Source organism: Rana temporaria, chromosome 9 (assembly GCF_905171775.1).
Source record: "Rana temporaria chromosome 9, aRanTem1.1, whole genome shotgun sequence".
In the NCBI taxonomy this organism is placed as follows: Eukaryota; Metazoa; Chordata; class Amphibia; order Anura; family Ranidae; genus Rana; species Rana temporaria.
Genome location: NC_053497.1, coordinates 89,945,379 through 89,960,268, shown reverse-complemented (window position 1 = coordinate 89,960,268; position 14,890 = coordinate 89,945,379). Strand labels below are relative to the sequence as shown.

The 14,890-nt window shown below is 40.1% G+C and overlaps 1 protein-coding gene across 5 annotated transcripts in view; it reads left to right on the top strand.

Annotated features, from left to right (window-relative positions):
• The window catches only part of COL4A5 (collagen type IV alpha 5 chain), a 203,281-nt gene that overhangs the window by 160,057 nt on the left and 28,334 nt on the right, over positions 1-14,890 (top strand). For 2 of the 5 annotated variants that reach the window (XM_040323901.1, XM_040323900.1), the window contains 3 exons: positions 276-461; positions 3,911-3,919; positions 14,590-14,598. In XM_040323901.1, coding sequence (XP_040179835.1) covers positions 276-461; positions 3,911-3,919; positions 14,590-14,598 — 204 coding nt within the window. The remainder of the gene's footprint in view (positions 1-275; positions 462-3,910; positions 3,920-14,589; positions 14,599-14,890) is intronic. The other 3 variants (XM_040323904.1, XM_040323903.1, XM_040323902.1) reach the window with 2 other exon arrangements.

Genomic DNA, 14,890 nt, shown 5'->3' with positions numbered 1-14,890 from the left:
AAGCGGTGTATTGCCTTGCAGTACTTTTGTTTCCATGCACACTGCCCTCACACCATTGCACTGTAGTAAGATTCATAGTTTTGCTAGTTGCGTCCCCTATGCCACATCACTGTTTAAGGCCTAAATGCACTTACCAGTCATAATCTTCATAAATAGCCAAGGAGAATTGAGTCTTACCTAATTTTTTCTGTACATAGAACACATATGGTGATTTTACTTTTGATCTGTCTAAACCTTTTAACTTAAATATATGATTTTTCTTTGTGTATTTGCAGGTGCAAAGGGTGATCCAGGAATTTCTGGATCTCCCGGATCTCCTGGATTTCCTGGTGTAAAAGGAGACAGTGGTTATCCTGGAAGTCCGGGTAGCCCAGGATCACCAGGACAACCAGGTCTCCCAGGACTTTCCACACCAGGTCCCAAAGGAAATCCTGGACCAGCAGGACCTTCTGGAAGATCAGGTAAAAAAATACTTTATTCACTTTATGTAGACTTTACTTTTGCTGCCAGCTTTTTAGACTCAGAGGTCCACTTTACATACCAAACATGCAATCTAAGCATCATATGAAACCGATTATAATAATTATATAAGTTCTTCCACAGTTACTGTTGTCTGACAATGTTCTGGATATCAGATTGATAGATTTTTGAAAAAAAAAATCTATTTCAATGTTTTTATTTAAAAAAATGTTTTCATCATATGAAAATTATTTAGATCATTACTTCCTACTCTGAAGAACTAATAGCTGGTAGCAAAAAAATTGAGCACTGGTTTTTCAGCATGATGTCACTGAAATGAGCTAGTGAGCACAAAATAGCCTTGGCACAGCCGGTGGCAACAGAATTTGTATGTTTATGGTCACCAAGTGAGTCAGCATAGCGAGCACATGTGTCAGCAAAATTCATTGCCTTCTACACTTTGAAATCAAAACAATTGGGGCACTGGAGCATGAGCAAATTTGGGCCCCTATATCTGCGAGTTTCATTCCTGCACTCCATTGTCTCCATACCATTGCATTAGATGGTGGAATCCACTGATCATCAGTCTCTCATCGCACATCCTGTACCTGTGAGCGGCGTCTTCATGTGTCTGTGATTTACTTCATACAAGGAGAATATGACCGATGCTACTGATTTTAGGTCAGATTGGCGCCAAATTGGGCCTGTTTGTATACTCATCTTACATAGGCAAGGAAAGCCCTGATCTTCCCAACTTCATTCAAACAAAAATACAAAATAAAGCACTGTTACAGATGGATGCAAAAAAGAAAGGACAGGAAAAAACATAACACACTCATAGCATTGAGGTGATGTGCTAATTGTAGTCTGTTCATTTGTCACTTCTTGCGTATACTTCATATATAAGCAACCTGGCCATCTGTATTCATACATACCCAACAGTGACTGTGCTGAGTGAGAAAGCTCTAGCACAACCCTGCTCAGTCATGCTCTCCTTGTAAGCCTTGTATTTATTGCATGTATTGTGGGAAAGAACCTTTTGGTATTGTGTATTTGTGCATGTGCTAATGTGGATAAAGCAAGCTATTATCAGTGTTTCACATCAGTCAGCAGATCAATCCTTTGTTCTGCAGGCCCATAGGACATATTGTTAAAATGTTGCATGAGCTACACTTCAGGGTGAAGTCAGACACTTTCCTAACATCAGAATTTGCTCTGTTTATAGAAACTTAAAAAAAATTGAGCAGTATTTATATAGCTGATAAAACATCCCTAGAGAGGAGTGTTATAATTGACAGCCTATAAACTCACTAGTGTATAATTAGTAAATAAAAACTCCAATTGATCCCTAGAGACACAGTTATTCTCCCATTGGGTGAAGTCATAGTTTTTCATTAACAGCATAGAGATGGTGAAGACAGGCGGTTAGTTACAGCCTGCACCTTAAAGATAAAACAGGCTTTTCTGTGATGGTTGTGTCACTGTTCTCTGCAAGGCAATAAGCCTACATCTGCAGTGAGGATTTGGAGAAAGACTTCACTAATAACCTTTGGAAAGAAAACTTGAAATTTGCATATCAGTAGCAGCACCAGTTTTCTAAGTCTACATCACAGGTGTCAAACACAAGACCCGCGGGCCGAATACGGCTTTAGTGCTGGTGTTTTTACATTTTGCAAAATGCTCCTTGAAGAAAATGGGGAGTGGTGTGATCTTAATGAAAAAAGAATGACCCCTTCCTAAAAGGGACCATTGGAAGCCCTAGTTTTCTGTGATTTTCAGACAGTGTTAGAACACAGTGCCCCCTCTGCAGCATCCTTATGTAGTTGTGATTAGGAAGGAGCTTCGTATTCGAGTTGAACTCATGTTCGACTCGAACATCGTATGTTCGATCGTTCGTCGAAATACGAACAAAACGGGTCGTTCGCGCCAAATTCGAATTAAGTTTCACAGACCATAATTCACTGCGGCATCGCTGGCTGATGATTGGCCAAGCATGCACTATGACCCGCATGCTTGGCCAATCACAGCTTGCAAAAAAACGGAGAGCCATAATTGGCCAAAGCCAGGGTGGCTTTGGCCAATTATGGCTCAGGGGGTTTAGTACACGCCCCACACTATAAAAGGCCGCCTGCAGGTTGGCCTTGTGTAGTGTGTTGTGGTGGTTAAGAGAGGACAGAGAGAGTGTCATTTTTTGCAGGTAGATAGAGCAGGCAGGCAGGCTAGTCAGTTAATGTTACAGTGTGTAGAGGATATATATACATCCCAGGTGTTGTACATATATTTATACACTGTATAGTTTAGCTAGATCAGTTCTTCCTAATTTACTGGCAGGCAGGTGATTGTGCTAGCTGCAGTATTCTTAGGCCCCGTACACACGACCAGTTTCTCTGGAGAATTCATCCAGAAACTCGATGGGAGACATATTCTGCCGAGAAAACCGGTCGTGTGTACACTTTTCGCCGAGGAAACCGACGAGGATCTCGTCGGGCCAAAAAGAGAACATGTTATCTATTTCCTCGTTAGTCAATGGGAAAAGTTTGCCCGCTGAGATCCTCGGCGGCTTCACAAGGAACTCGACGAGCAAAACGATGTGTTTTGCCCGTCAAGTTTCTCGGACGTGTGCACGGGGCCTCACGTAGTTTATTGCCTGTGTCCTCTGTAGTTTGCACCTAAAGCTACTTGGTGTGTACTGGCCGTGTGCTCTGTAGTTTGCACCTAAAGCTACTTGGTGTGTACTGGCCGTGTGCTCTGTAGTTTGCACCTAAAGATTCAGGAGCAGTGATTTTATTGATGCTTATATAAAAAAATATATATTCCTTTAAATATTGTATCTGCTGGGTGTCTATAGTATGCCTGTGAAAACGTCTTTGAGAACCCGGGTCTTGCCCGAGGGAACATGTATCAATGGAAAAAAAGTTTTAAAAATGGTCGTTTTTTCAGGAGTCCTGAAAAAAACTACCGTTTTTAAAACTTTTTTCCCATTGATACATGTTCCCTGGGGCAAGACCCCGGGTTCTCAAAGACGTTTTACAACAATAACTTCCATATTAGGCTTTAAAATGAGCACTTTTGAATTTGAACGTTCGAGTCCCATAGACGTCAATGGGGTTCTAAATGTTCGCTCGAAGGTTCTGGTGCGAACCGAACGGGGAGGTGTTCGGCTCATCCCTAGTTGTGATATGTTTCAGTAGTGGATACCTGCTGAGTCTATTGCTGACAAACCTTATAAGCTCCAGACTTGATCTGCCCCAATTTTAGCCAAAGTTGCGCTCTATGAAAGCACTGATAATAGTTTGGTTCCATTGGTACGTTTGGGACTTGCTGCAAGAAAGTTGATATGTAACCAGAATGTGGGATTATTGCTGAAATTTCTAACAATCTTGATGTTTCCCCCTCTTACGTCTAATGATCAATATGGAAATGGATATTTGAATTGTGATCTCACTTCCAGGCCCTGAAGGTCAGCCCTTAAATCTGAGAATATTGCATGTAAATGTAGAGTGTTAAATCTCAAGCTAATAGCAGGTTTTAAATATTCCAGGTTATTTTTTTGGAAATCATTATGTTAATAATAATTATTATTATTATTGTTATTGTTTTTATTATGCTAATAATAATATTACATTAAAAATAATAATAATACAAGCAGGAGTAACTATCTGGTTAAAGAATTATCAATTCAAATCACAGCTAGTTCAGGTTGTTCTATAAACTGGAGTTAAGTCACCTGGCCTGACCCCAGTAAACACTGCTTCGAACTGTGTCTGTTGTTCAGTGATAGCACAAGACATACAGAAGCAGGAATGCTGGGTACCGTATATCTTAGTATTACGAGTAATGTTGTGCAGCTATCAAAACTAAAGAGTTTTAAATCAAACCATCTACTTCTGTCAATTGACTGGGTACAAAGTGTAAGTTCCTCTTGAAATTTTAGGTCACCTTGGAAATATCAAATTTGGGGTATCATGCCAAAGCTGCCATAGCTGCTCCCTGCTTAGAGTTGTCGAGGCTCCTGTAATTGCTGTAATTAGGTTTTGCAAATCACCTAATTAATGTGTTAGAAACAACACGAGGCACACAGTTTCCTCTGCAGTCCCTGGAATAAAATAGCCATACACAGCTGTGACCAAAGCTGTCGGGCAATGTCATTTATCTAACATGTACAACTCTGCAGATTTCGGTACATGTCTTTTTTGGCAACTCAAAAATATTAAAGTCTGACTTTTGTACAGATTTATATAATAAGGCAAGTCTGTCAAATAGTCATCCTTATAAATAATGAAAAGACCTACTTTGTTTTCTTTTGCGTTCACAGATTCTTGAAGTATCCATTGTGTCCAAACATAAATGCTTTAAGATAAACTTGGTACTATTCTGTGTCCACACCTGTAGCGTAAAGCAGTAATAAACCCCAAAACAAAAAAATTTAGTACTGTATAGTGCAGCTTACCAGTCCTTAGATGTGGTGGTTGCATACGTTTGCTTTTTTAAGGTTTTTTTTGTCTGTTGATCCAGCCCGTGACACACTGGGGTTGATGTGTAAAATCTGGAGCAGGTGGGCATGGTAGCCAATCAGCTTATAACTATAGGTTGTTGAAGTAAGCTTTGACAATAAAATCCGGAGGCTGATTGGTTTCTATGCAGAGCTACACCAGATGTTTCACCCTCCAATTTTATAAAATTAACAAATAAAAGCGGACCATTGTCTGTACAGCTAGAGCAGAACAAAGTAGGTAGTAAGATATCTTGCTAATGTATTCAGGTCCTTGCTCTCATTTTACCAAATGATTTATTGAAATATTGCTCACTTTGAACTTTTTTCAGAATACCGACGCCCAGAAGTATCTTATGCAATTTTTTATAAGTAAAAAAAAAACATTGATAAAAAAAATAACAAGAATTGAGTTACCCTTTAAACATTTTGGGGCAGATCCACAAAGCGAGTACGCCGGCGTATCTACTGATACACCGGCGTACTTTCAAATTTCCTGCGTTGTATCTTTGTTTTGAATCCTCAAAACAAGATACGACGGCATCTGGGTTAGATCCGACAGGCGTACGTCTTCGTACGCCTTCGGATCTAAGATGCAATTTTTCGGCGTCCGCTGGGTGGCGTTCCCGTCATAATCTGCGTCGAGTATGCAAATTAGCTATTTCCGACGATCCACGAACGTACGAGCGGCCGTCGCATTCTTTTACGTCGTCTCTAGTCGGCTTTTTCCGGCGTATAGTTAAAGCTGCTGTTTGGTGGCGTACTCAATGTTAAGTATGGCCGTCGTTCCCACGTATCATTTTAAAAAAAAAAATTGGTTTGCGTAAGTCGTCCGTGAATCGGGCTGGACGTAATTTAGCGCAATGCACGGCGGGAAATTTAGGGACAACGCATGCGCAGTTCGTTTGGCGCGGGGACGCGCTTCATTTAAATGAAACACGCCCTCTACTCGCCGATTTGAATTAGGCGCCGTTACGCCGCGAGAGATACACTACGCTGCCGTAACTTACGGCGCAAATTCTTCCAGGATTCAAACCAAAAAAGTAAGTTACGGCGGCGTAGAGTATCTCAGATACGCTGCGCCGGGGCAGATCTTTGTGAATCTGCCCCATTGTGGATGTCTTTGTGTTTTATGCCTTTTGTGAAATCACTAAGAAAGGTGAATCCTGTGCTTTAAAACATTAAATTTCCATCCAAATGTATCACAATCTTAAATCAAACTTAGATCAGTGACTTGTCAAATACTACTGCGTTCCTATAAAAAAGTTGTAGGCAGCTTTCACATGACTTTTACATAAGGGATGACATACCTGTGTCAGGATAGCTGACTTATTTGTACACTAAGATGCATTCGATTAGCCGTTATGAATAAATGATAACATTTACAATACTTACACTTGTATAGAGGAGAGCTATGTAATCAGTCTATATAATCTGCATGCATTATTTATACAAAATGTTATGATTCTGCGCCATACATGAGAAGTATTTCCATGTATGTATGAAACTTACATTACACATAATTTAAGCCTTTTATTTGTTGTATTGTGAAATCAAAGTAACAGCAAAATCCAAATTTATAAAGACAATGGGCCAGATTCTGATACATTTACGTTGCTCCACGGCAGCGTAACGTATCCCATTTACTGATTTTTACTCAACTATAAATTTTAAAATTCCTGCTGTTTTTACTTCTTGGCTGGGATTTGAGACCCAGCACAGTAGAGAAGGAACATGCACACTAGCAACTTCCTTTTTTGTTATTTATACTAAGTGAAGTGATTCTCTACACACTCTGAAACACTACTAAACAAGAAACAGCATTTTGTATTCAGTCACATCTCTGGTAAGCCAACTGTTTTGTTCTGCTTCCAGCCTACTCTGTCATTCCTCTCGCCTGGAGCTGATCCCAGCCATATAAAGCCCTGAGGTCTGCACCTTGCATGGAGCATTAGTAGCTGCAACATCTCCAAAGATGAATCCATCATGGACAGTGGAGGCAGATGAGAGCTATTAGCAGAAACACAATATAGTACTGTATAGTAGAAACATTAGAACTAGTGAAGAGGCAATTCCAATAGCTGGACAGGAGTTATCAGAAGCAGACCTTGTACGATTGTCAAAATCGAGTGTCACCTTCCCAATGCAGGGACCTCTAATCATCATGTGACATGTCTGACACAAGATAGATCTATGTATTCTATGCTTGTGGATATGGTTCATGTGAGGTGGCTACACAGTACAGTATATGTTTGCATCTTATAATCAGTCAGACACCTCTCTGTCACCACTTTTAGTGAAGAGATTCAGTGAGGCATTTTTTATATACAGCTTTCATTAACAGGGGCACAACATTGTGGCAATTGACCCAATCTTGGTGGTTCTAGAGCAGTTTTCTTCAACTCCAGTCCTCAAGTCGCCCCAACAGGTCATGTTTTCAGGATTTCCCTTAGATGAAACAGCTGTGGTAATTACTAAGGCAGTGAAACTGATCAAATCACCTGTGCAAAATAACGGAAAGCCTGAAAACATAACCTGTTGGGGCACCTTGAGGACTGGAGTTGAGAAACACTGTTCTAGAGCACCAACTCCATTGATAAGTGGTCAACAGTCATAGCTTCTATTTCACTTATACAGGTGACTCTTCTAATCAGGATCTAGTTTGCACTGTGTGCAAGGTCAAGCTTGGCTCAAGAAAAGCCTTTCCCAGCGGAATCTAACAAAGGGGTTTTTATAGACTAAATAAATTCCCCTGAGGAATTTTTTCATAAACTCCTTTTCCATGATTTACCTACAAAGACTGGAAGCAGCCAAAAAAACATCTTTCTTCTAAGTGATTCCTTAAGGGAACCCACTGACAAGAAATGTATTTAATGATTACATTGACTAGACTAGATCTCCCGTCCACATCCACAAAGTGCTCTGGCTTAACACCCATAGAAAACAAAGGGACCCAAGCCTGCAGATAGATCTACTGTGGACATTTTGGAAGCTTGCATAACTGACACATGGGTGCTTCTTGTTAATCTATTACAGATTCATACTTTTACAAGGGGTTACACATGTTGCTTACCCTGTTAGATCTCTACTCCATCTTTGGGTTTTAAATTTAGTATTGTCAGTTTAACAAGGAGCTACCTTTTGAACCTCTTCATGACATATTCTTAACCTTACTATTCTATAAGGTAGCCTTTCTTGTGGCCATCATTTTGGTCCAAAGGGTTTCAGAGTTATCAGCATTGTCCTTTATGTAGCCATGTTTGATCTTACATAAAGACAAGGTTGTTTTGAGACCATCCACTTTAATGAGGACACTGTGTTACCTTTCTTGTGCTGGGCACCAGTTCACCCCAAGAAGACCTCTTGGAATTGCCAGAATATGGCTAGGACCATCAGGGTTTACCTCTCAGCCAAAGCTTCTTTAGGGCAGACAGATACCGTGTTTGTTATTCCACAAGATCCTAACAGAAGTGCATCAACTTCTAAATGGATTTGATAGGTTGCTGTGCAAGTTTGTGAATTAGGAGGTAAAATGCCTTGGTAAATCCCACAATACTGGTGCCAGGTATTCACTGGCTTTTTATTATTTAGGCCTTTGTGTCTGTAAGACTGTGTCCTCCTGGTATGGTGTATATAAATTCTCTAAGTTTTATAAGGTCCATGTGTCTGCCTCAACAGATGCTAGTTTTAGTCAAAATATTCAGTTTGTGGTTATTTTTCTTGTTGGGCTACTTCACCTGTGTTTGTTTTGGTATACCCATCCATCTGTTTTGTCTGCTTTTGAACATCACTAGATTCTTTAATTATCACCAAGCTGTGTCCCCTAAAGGACGATACAGAAAATAGTATAAAATAGTATTTATTTTTACCTTCATATACTATGGTTCTCTTATTGGACTTCTTGATACAACTGAGCATGTATGAGATAGGATAGGATAGCCTCAAGAATGGGCTGGGCTTCAGTTTTCTATGTTGGTAGTGTCCAATAACCTGTATTTGGAACTATAACCCTGGGTTCCCTAATTATCATCAAGTTTTGTCCCTCAACTAACTCAGAGAAAAAGTTTTTACGGTAAATCAAAAAATTATATTTTTAGATACTGTCTGCTTCAGATTATAATCAGTAGAGTTGAAGCCCTCCTCACTCATTGCTATTGGGTTCATTGTACTCTATAATTTGAACTTCGAACTACGTACAGTACATTTGACTGTTTTGCAGGCAGTGCAAAATATTAAACCGTACAGGTTTTAAATGACCTCTTAGGCCGCGTACACACGGTCGATCCATCCGATGAGAATGGTCTGACGGACCGTTTTCATTGGTTCACCGCTGAAGCGGCCTGATGGTCTGATGTGCGTACACACCATCAGTTCAAAATCCGATCGGGTCAGAACGCGGTGACGTAAAACACACAACGTGCTGAAAAAAAAAACGAAGTTCAATGCTTCCAAGCATGCGTCGACTTGATTCTGAGCATGCGCGTGTTTTGAACCGATGCTTTTGTGTACTAACCATCGGTTTGGACCTATCGGTCAGCGGTCCATCGGTTCGATTTTAAAGCAAGTTCTATAATTTTTGTCCGAAGGACAAAAGACCGATGGGCCGTACACACGGTCGGTTTGGACTGATGAAACTGAACTTCGGTCCGTTTTCATCGGTTTGGACCGATGGTGTGTACGCGGCCTCAGGAGACTGTCAAACAACACCCCTTTGAAAATAAGCCTCTGTCTTCAATTAACTACTTTTTAATATGCTTATATAAGGAGGTGAAGATAGCCAAGGGCCATGGATCATATAGTGGTTGATACCTCTTCTCTCCTTTTGCTACTTTAATGCAGGAAAGAAAGGAAACCGTGAAGCCTAAGGCAGTAATTTTTCAAACTCTTGTATAGTCTATTTTTTAATCGGCTAAGGGAAATACATTTTTTTTATTTATTTTTTACTTTTACCTGGTAAATACCACTGAGGAGATTTCCCTTTATTTTCTGTCTTGGCAACAAGGGTTTAGCAAGATGGGAAGTGAGTAGAAATCCCCCTATAGAAACATAAAGAACCTGACAGAGGTTCTAGCCCTTCCACATAGTATCCAGCATTAAAATAAAAAAACTTAGGGCCAGATTCACATACATTTCCGCTACGCAGGGGCGGCGTAATGTAATCCATTTACGTTACACCGCCGCAAGTTTGCAGCGTAAGTGCCTGATTCACAAATCACTTACCTGTAAACTTGCGGCGGTGTAACGTAAATGCGCTCGGCTCAAGCCCGCCCAATTCAAATAGGGCGGGCACCAATTAAATTAGGCGCGTTCCCGCGCCGAACGTTGTGCGCATGCTCCGTGTTCAAATTTCCCGACGTGCATTGCGCGAAAATTACGGCGCCCCGACGTTTTTTTTAAATGCGACGTGCGTTACGGCGTTTCGTATTCCCGGACGTCTTACACAAAAAAAATAATTTGAAATTCGACGCGGGAACGACGGCCATACTTTAACATGGCTGATCTAAAGATAAGCCATGTTAAAGCAGGTGTAACTTTGCGACGGGTAAAAATGACTAGCGACGACGTACGGGATTGCGATGAACACGCGGATCTTCGTGGATCGCCGTAACTAGTCATTTGCATATTCTACGCCGACCGCAATGGCCTCGCCACCTAGCGGCCGGCATAGAATTGCATCCTTAAGATCTGACAGTGTAAGTCAATTACACCTGTCGGATCTTAGGGCTAGCTATGCGTAACTGATTCTATGAATCAGCCACATAGTTAGGATGGGCGGATCACAGAGATACGACGGCGTATCAGGAGATACGCCATCGTATCTCTTTTGTGAATCTGGCCCTTAGCAACTAGAGTTCCTATTTGCTTTTATCAAATTTGTATACATGTAGCCTTCTGCCAATTAATTTTCAACCAGCCAGAATTACTGGCTGGTTGAAAACAATGGTTAAAATACAATGCATCTGTAGCTCAGGAGGATCTTCAGTTACCAGGTTGCCCTCCTCCTTTTGGGCTTAAATCTGTATCTTATATAGAAAATATGTTTGAGTCACTACTAGTTAAATGTGTTATCAAACCTTGCTTCAATTGTGTTATGATCAAATATGTAATGTATTATAAACTATTCACTGACATAGTGTTTATTGAGTTGACCTTATTAATGCATTACTGATAGGGCAGACACAATGCAAGGTATCCATTATTCATGTCACGCTGTACAAAGTACATGGTGACATTGGTCCAGGCTGGTGTTGGTGCCAGCATTTTCCCTTCTTCTTAGATAAACTAGACATCTTTCAAAATAAAGAGTGCAAAAAGCTGTGCTACTTTCAACAAAATGTATTTATGCTCAATCAAATAAACATGCCACACAATATGACCAATTATCAAGGTAGAAAAAAACACTAACTTAGGAATTCCAACTGTTGGAGGATAAGTACTATCCTATATATATTTTTATTGCTTAGTATAGATACAAGATCAGGTGGATTTAATGACCTGTGTTTTATGTATTTACATATGAACAAGTGTCTTAAAGTGTATAAAATTGATAGAGACTGGGTTTTAAGGTGCCAACACACAAAAACATTAAAATTGTAAACATATTATATAAAACCATCAAGGATTATCCATCCGGCTTTCACAGTGATGGTGCAGTAACTTCATTTCTACATGTTTCTCCAGGCTATGGCTTCTTCAGGAGACTTTGCATAAACTGCATACAGTGCATAATCACTTCATTGATGCACTTTAGTTTATCTTAAACCCACGTTATGGGTTAGGCACTATCAAGATATTTCAAGGAGATATCAGTGAGCCACAGGGGAGGATATGGATTACAGAAAATGCCTGCCACTAGGATGCGTAAGTGGGAAACGGACGATTCAAAACCGCATTTTTTTTTATACACAGCAGTGTGAAATAAAGCCAATAAGTGACCATTTGTGAGATATAGGATCCCTAGATTTTTCCAAACATATCAAAGTAGCAGACTGAAGCCATGGCATTGCCCTGAGAGGGTTTTTTCTGCTTCAGTCTGCTTCTTTGATATGTGTGGCAACATCTGGGGATCCTGTACCTCGACTTATGGTCAGTTATTGGCTTTATTTCACACTACTGTGTATCAAAGACATGCGATTTTGAATGGTCCGTTTCCCACTTACCCATCTTAGAGTCAGGCATTTTCTGTGATCCATATCCTCCCCTGTGGCTCACTGATATCTCCTTGAAATATCCTGACGGTGCCTTACCCATAGTGAGGGTTTAGGCACTCCAGTGCATCAATGCAGTGATTATGTATGCAGTTTATGCAAAGTCTCCTGAAGAAGCCATGGCCTAGCAAAACATGTAGAGATGAAGTTACTGCACCATCACTGTAAAAGCAGTATGGATAATCCTTGTTGGTTTTATTTGATATGTTTACAATTTTAATGTTGATAATAAAATGTATATTTGATATATTTAGGCTTATTGGCACCTTTAAAATCCTGTCTCTACCAACACTATACAATTTGATCTCAGGGATGTGGTGCCAGGGACTCTCTGACACGAGACAGCTCTCTTATGTGTCTTAAAAGACAAATCATATATCATAATGTAGTGTATATGTCTGTGTTGAATATCTTACCAGGACTTAATCTGTCTTTGCAACCACTACTGTCTGTTTAGGCTGAAGGTAGTAATCTGCCTTTTATTGTTTAATTATCCTTAGGAGTGAATGGAGAAAATACTGGTGGGAGCATGTTTATGATGAATATAGCAGCAAGAGCAGCAGTGGATGCAGAAAATGTAGTACCACACCTGACAGTCTAGACCAGGGGTTATTAACCTTTTTATGATTACAGATTCTCCCCAATGGACTGCCCAGTATGTCCCCATAGCTTCTTTCCCAAAAGATCAAAATCATCATGACTATCACCACCAGACCTATTAGGTACCAGAATGACTTCAAAAGAAGTCAATATCTAGGTTTTACTTTCTATTTTACTATAGATAGCTAGAAACAGAACAGAATAGTAGGAAGAGAAGCAAATAATAAATATTTTACATATTTAAGTGAGTTTTTGGTGCATTCAAAATTTGCATTGGCAGTGCAATTACTGATCTTAAGTCCCCACATTGATTTCATGTTCAGTAATATAGATCATTCTTTTTCAATTGTTTTACGTCTTCCAGTCCCATAATCTTATCAATTGGTTCTCATAAACCCCTAGTTCAGACCCTATGCCCTAAGCACGTGTTTTCTAATTCCAATTCTCAAGAACCACTTAAGCCCTGTACACACGGGCCGAATGTCAGGAGACATCGGTCAGTTCAATAAAAACCGTCTGACATTCAGCCTGTGTGTATACCAGCTGGTCTGACAGAAGCTGGCCTTTTGGCCAGCTTCTGTTGGATGTTCATGCTGGAAAACCAGCAGCTGATCAGCCCGATCAGCACTCTCAGCCAATGGCTGAAAGTGCTAATCAAAGTGTTTTGGCAGGGAGGCGCTCCCCCTGTCAGAACACAATAGCTCAGCAGGGTAGATCGCTGTAATAAAGCCGGATCATTAGTACAGCAGCTCTGATTAGAGCTGACAGTTTATTTTTCGTTCACCCAGAAAAAAAATTATGTGTACCAGGCTTAACAGGTAATCTGTCCAGACTTACAGGCACCTGCATAGTTATGACATGGATTAACACATTTCATTTCAAGTGTCACTTGTGATCCCTCTGTACTGGTTTGGGAATCACTGCTGTAAGTGATTTGCCACCCCCATCGCTCCTTAGTTTTATTATTTAGCTGGTCTAACATATGCAGTGTACTATTTGTTATAGACTCATTCTTTTCTGTTCTTATCCATCATCAGTTCTTATCTGAAGTTTAGGTGGGGTACACTGTTAAGTGGCAATGAAAGGCCCACCCTGTCCAAACCAGCCTATTAGAATATTATATACATTAACTTTTCTGCAAATGCCCAATTTGCCACATTGCTAGCCCAAGCTGGTGCTTCTGTTTGTGTTTGCATAAAGGATCGAGGACTAAATGTTTTTATAACGTCTGCCTTCTTGGGCTTTAACAGGAAACATTGAACTTATGTAAACTTACATATTATACTTGCTTACTAAATCTGTTGGTTATTCTGCTACAGAGAAACATGATTACTAGCAGTGTGACCAGATATACAACAGTTAATATCATAAGAAATGCATGACATTACTAAACACTTCCTCGTTCCAGCTCCTCCATTATATGGGCTGAGAATCCTATTAAAATATGTATGTCAGTTTTGTTTTCAACACCGGATGCTTTCCCTAAGGTCTGCAAATTCATTTTGCCATGAAAGAAGTGTTCTGTTCTGAAATTAATTCATAATTCACACCAGTGTCAGTGAATGGCTGATCAGATGTCAATGCTTATGCAGCTATCATGTTCAATGTGTTGATTGTGAATGAAATAACCTTGTATTTTCTGCCTCCTTTACATTTGATGACAATGGTGCTGTATTCTGCATGCATGTGATGACAATGGAATTCTGCTGTGAACAACTTTTGGTGTTTATGTTTCTTTGTAATGTGTATTAACCGGTGATTTTGTTTTGTGTCATGTTGTTGTGTGACCTTTTTAACCCGGAACACTGGGCATTGGTGAATCTCTCCCAGGTCCTCAAGGTTTGTTTTTAACCCATGCCATCTTGTTGCATGCTGTACAGTTTTTGTATACATGGATTGATGTCTTAGTACCTTATGGTGTGTAAAGACAAAAAAATTTAAGTTACACCATGTAATACAGATTGTGTTCACTGTGTAATTCAGATTTTGCAGAAACACCCAGATCAGGAATTGTTCTGATGCAAAGTGATGGTTCTTTTTTAATGGTCATACTGACTTGTTTTACTTTTATTCTCCCTGAGATGAAGTGTCTCCTGTCACACACTGACATGACTAGGGCACTTTACTCTAG